Consider the following 5,000-nt stretch of genomic DNA (forward strand, 5'->3'; position numbering starts at 1 on the left):
AGGTTATCCCTGTCTCCTGCCCACTGCCCGGGTTATAAACAAAGTAGCAAGAACTACATATTCCATAGAATATGTATATGCATATATATATATATATATATATGTGTGTGTGTGTGTGTGTGTATATATATGTATGTATGTATGTATATATATGCTTGAATGCTGCACTAAAGAGGTCCCGTTCATTTGCCCCCGCAAAAACAAGTACTATCAAATCGATGGAGTGGCAATGGGATCCCCCCTTGAAGGTGTAATGGCAAATTTCTTCATGGGAAGCATAGAAGAAGTATTCAGAAAAACAGAGAAACCAGACATTTACTGTCGCTACATTGACGACATTTTCATAAAGACCAAGAACACTAGTGAAGCTGAAAAACTACGACTCCTGTTACAAGAGACCTCTGATCTCACCTTCACTCTGGAAGATAATGTTGACGGAGCTTTGCCCTTCCTTGATATCCTAGTGAAACAAACTGAACATTCTTTTAACGCAGAATTTTACACCAAGCTCACAAAACCTGAACGTTGCCTTAATGGTTCTGGTGAGTGCCGTCAGAGATATAAGGACTCTACGATCGGTGGCTACATCCGAAGAGCACTCACCCACTGTAGCACATGGAAACAAGTACACAATGAAATCAAGCGCTCCCCCCAAGAACTAATCAATAATGGCTTCAGTGAGAAAGATATTAACCACCAGACAAAGAAAATAATTTAAATCATCAAAATGTAGACAAAATTAACAACCCCAAGCGCAGGACATTTTGTCACAACACGAAGTCGGAGGCTTCCCCTAGCACGTGACATTTCACCACTGCTTGAGTTACCAGGAAACCTCTTCCAGGTGACCAGTGACCTCCCCCAATGAAAAGCAATTACAAAAATTTAGATATATAAAATAATTTAATTAAACTTAATACTGGAATACTTCTTATCCTGACCAGATAGAATATTCCTAAGAGCTACTGAAGAAGGGTCTTGAACCCGAAATCGCGATATAGCAAACATGACCACCTACAGTGAAGTCATAAACCTCCTTTCAAAGGAACATAAGTCCATAGTAAGACATATGGAAAATACATTTAAGAAAATAATAAATGCACGATTACCCATTGTTTTCAATTATATATATATATATATATATATATATACATACATATATATATATATTGGAAGTAGGCCATTAATAATGCATGCGTTGTTAAAGTCAACAGCTGCAGCTATAAACAGAATAATGCTATCACAGCTGTTGACTTTAACAACGCATATATATATATAGATATATATATTCATGTGTGTGTGAGTGTGCGTGTGTGTCTGTATATGTAATTTCAGTTCGTATACTCCAGAACCAGTCGTCATGTTGTTTAAGATGTGGGAACAAAGAGAGAGTGAGAGAGAGAAAGAGAGAGAAAGAGTGCGAGGAGGGAATCCCCGGCGGCAAAGCCCCATCGGAGGCGTCGCTCCCCTTTCAGGCGTCGGTCGCGCCCGCTCAAAACTGGGCTCCAAAAATGACGCGAATTTTAAAGGAATTTCGGAAAGCTACGAGTCTAGATCCGATTTTAAATCTCGCCGGGGGGGGGAGGAAAGAGGGAGGGAGGGAAAGGAGGAGCGAGTTAATGCTAGAACTTCCGTTTTGCCTGGAACGAGACAAGAAGGTCACCAGACTGACTGACACACTTTCCTTGTGCGACTTCAGGACGACGACTTCTCGTGCGCACACGCACGGCGCAAAATGGATCTGACTCCAATAAATCTTTCCTCTCCAACTTTCCCCTTTTCTACAACTCCCACCCCCTCCTCCTCCACCTCCTCTCTTTCCCTCCTACCTCTCTCTTTCTCTCTCTCCATATCTCTTTCTCTCCTTCTCTCTATATTGTACCATTCTGGAAATTATTTGCGACAGACCACTCCTGCCAGAATTTTCCTTAAAGCATATACGAGTATATAATTGTACCATTTTCCCGTTCCGGAAAAAGAGCCAGCGCGCGCGCGCACACACACATAATTTACTCTTGCCGGAGAGCAAAGGCACTGCGCTTTGCACAGTGCTCCAGAAGCGGTCACTAGGGCGACCTTGACCGCGTCTGAAAACATCCCTCCTCTTGCATTTTCTCCGGCGGGAATTGGGTCACCCGGCTCCTCCTCCTCCTCTTCCTCCTCCTCCTCCTTTCTCTTTCTCTAGCTCGCTCCCCCCCCCTCTCTCTCTCTCTCTCTCTCTCTCTCTCTCTCTCTCTCTCTCTCTCTCTCTCTCTCTCTCTCTCTCTCTCTCTCTGTCTATCTATCTATCTATCTATCTATCTCTATCTCTCTCCCTATCCCTCCCTCCCTCCCCAACTCTCTCTCTCTCTTTCTCTCTCTGCATGCGTGCTAATTCTCGTGGAAATATGTACACATACACACACACACAAGTTATGTCCATATGTTATATATATATATATATATATATATATATATATATATATATATATATACATATGTATTATATACATATATATATATATATATATACATATGTATTATATACATATGTATTATATACATAATATATATATATATATATATATATATATATATATATATACATATATATATATATAGGGTTCCCCAAAAATATAGACACACCTTAGTAGCTGAGAATTCAATAGTTTATTTTTCTTTGCAGAAGAAACCCATTGAAATTAATAATGACAGCTAGATTAAATTTTGAAGAAAGGAAATTGATTCTCAAATGCTACTGTAAGTATGAAAACGCAGTTGAAGTGCAAAGACAATTTAGGAGGGAGTTTCAAAAAGGGACACCTACTCAAGTTGCCATCACTCGAAATAGATAAGTTTGAAGGTGATAGAACTGTTGAAAACAACCACAAGAAGCGTTGAGGAAGACCACGGACATCGACAAGCCTCACAAAGGAAGAAAGAGTAATGGAAACGTTTCATCGAACTCGTAGAAAGTCAGTGCGGCAAGCTAGTCGCGACGTACGTATTTCAAAATAGTCTGTCCGTCGCATTATGAAACGTTGTCACTGGAAAAGTTACGTTCCAAGATTAGTCCATGCGCTCAGTGACGATGATCCAGACTGAAGAGTATTGCGAGTGGTACTTGGAACGATGTATCGAAAATGCACACTTTCCAACAAAGATTGTGTGGAGTGATGATGCCACATTCAAATTAAATGGTTCAATTAACCACCACGATTGTACTTATTGGGGACATGAGAACCCACATGTTATGGTCGACCACCATGTTGATTTACCAGGAATTACAGTGTGGTGCGGCTTATCATCAAGGGGATTATTTGGACCGTTCTTTTTTGACGCAATTGTGACTGGTCCCGTTTACTTGAACTTGCTGCAACAGTCTGTCATGCCAAGCATTAGAGAAGACTTTTAAGATGAGGAGTTTTATTTTCATCAAAATGGGGCACCCCCACATTACCATCGCGATGTTGGATCCTTCCTTGATGAGATTTTGCCAAACAGGAGGATTGGACGGAGGGGTTTCGTTGAATATCCTCCGTGTTCACCAGACCTCACGCCACACCACTTTTTTTATTATGGGGATATCTAAAAGACAAAGTCTACGCTATGAGACCTGCAGCAGTCACTGAATTGAGAGTAGCCATTGAACACGAATGTATGCAAATGCCAAAGGAATTGTTTCATGATGTGTGCGGTTCCATTGCTTCGCTTTGTCAGCAGTGTTTGGACCAGAACGGACGTCGGTTTGAAAACATGCGGTGACATAACATAGCATTTTTAAAATTACAATAATTTTAATAAGCACCTACTTTCCAGTCATTTAAAGTGTATATACATTTTTTGGACACCCTGTATATATAATATATATATATATATATATATATATATATATATATATATATATATATATATATATATATATAATGACCTTTCAAGTGACGCTCTCCATTCATACATGTTAACAAGAACGTTTCGTTTTATTTTGAGCTCCAGTTTAGTCGTTTGACATTTGTATTTTTCGCGGAAGGCTCGGGGGTTCATCGCGCGTGTTGCCCGAGGGGCATTTTTCTCTGTGAATGACAACAGATCTAATCATTGTGTTTATGCGTTCATCTGCTGAATACTGCGTATGTATCTGTACGCGACCGGGACAGCAAGGAAGACTCAGTTTCGTAGTAGCAAAGAGAACACGTGTTAGCAATGTCCCATTATGAATAAAGTATTTAGAGGTATTTATAAGAAAATTTACTTCACAACGGAAAGAAATACCTAGTCTATTAGAGGATGATATGTTTAATAAGGATAAACCTTAACAAAATATATTTATGTGCAGTTTAATGAAAGTAAACACGCAAACACATACACACACAATATATATATATATAATTATTTATATCATGTATATATGTATATATATATATATGTATATATATATATATATATGTATATATATATATATATATATATATATATATATATATATATAAATATATACATATTACAAAGGATTACAAAGGCGGAATATGCCGACAGGAGACCTTTTGGTCCATATCTAGGTCGGATGCGAAAAAAATCATAATAATAATGAATTAATCAATAAAAACTATAATAATGTAAATAACAAATAAATTACATAAATAAATGCATAGGTATAGTTAAATAATAAACAAACAGATAAATAGTAAATAATAATAAATTGACATATAACTAATAATAAATGAGAATCAAACAGACAAATGATAAAACAAAAATAAATAATATAAAATAAATTATAATCATTACAGCATCTTGTTTAGGTGTTTATCTAAATGATTCTTAAAGCTTCGAACTGAACTACATTGCACTGCCTCTGCAGGAAATTTATTCCATTCATTAATTACGCGATTGGCAAAGTTGTTTCTACCTACTTCCTAATTGAATCTATTTCCAGACAGTTTGAGACCATTGTTTCTTGTCTGATTCTCATTCAGTGTGAAAATTTGGTCACTTTTGATGTCAATTCCCTTTAGAATTTTAAA

The 5,000-nt window shown here is 37.5% G+C and overlaps 2 protein-coding genes across 2 annotated transcripts in view; both read left to right on the forward strand.

Moving 5' to 3' along the window:
- LOC143039533 (uncharacterized) overlaps positions 1 to 5,000 on the forward strand; it is a 73,772-nt gene that overhangs the window by 4,785 nt on the left and 63,987 nt on the right. The gene's annotated exons all lie outside the window — the stretch shown is intronic.
- Positions 230 to 2,880, forward strand: LOC143036136 (uncharacterized). The gene is made up of 2 exons (XM_076203384.1): positions 230 to 608; positions 2,831 to 2,880. The coding sequence occupies exons 1-2, from the start codon at positions 230 to 232 to the stop codon at positions 2,878 to 2,880; spliced, it is 429 nt and encodes a 142-aa protein (XP_076059499.1).

The sequence above is a fragment of the Oratosquilla oratoria genome, chromosome 2 (assembly GCF_046742065.1).
Source record: "Oratosquilla oratoria isolate Oo_2021 chromosome 2, ASM4674206v1, whole genome shotgun sequence".
Taxonomy (NCBI): domain Eukaryota; kingdom Metazoa; phylum Arthropoda; class Malacostraca; order Stomatopoda; family Squillidae; genus Oratosquilla; species Oratosquilla oratoria.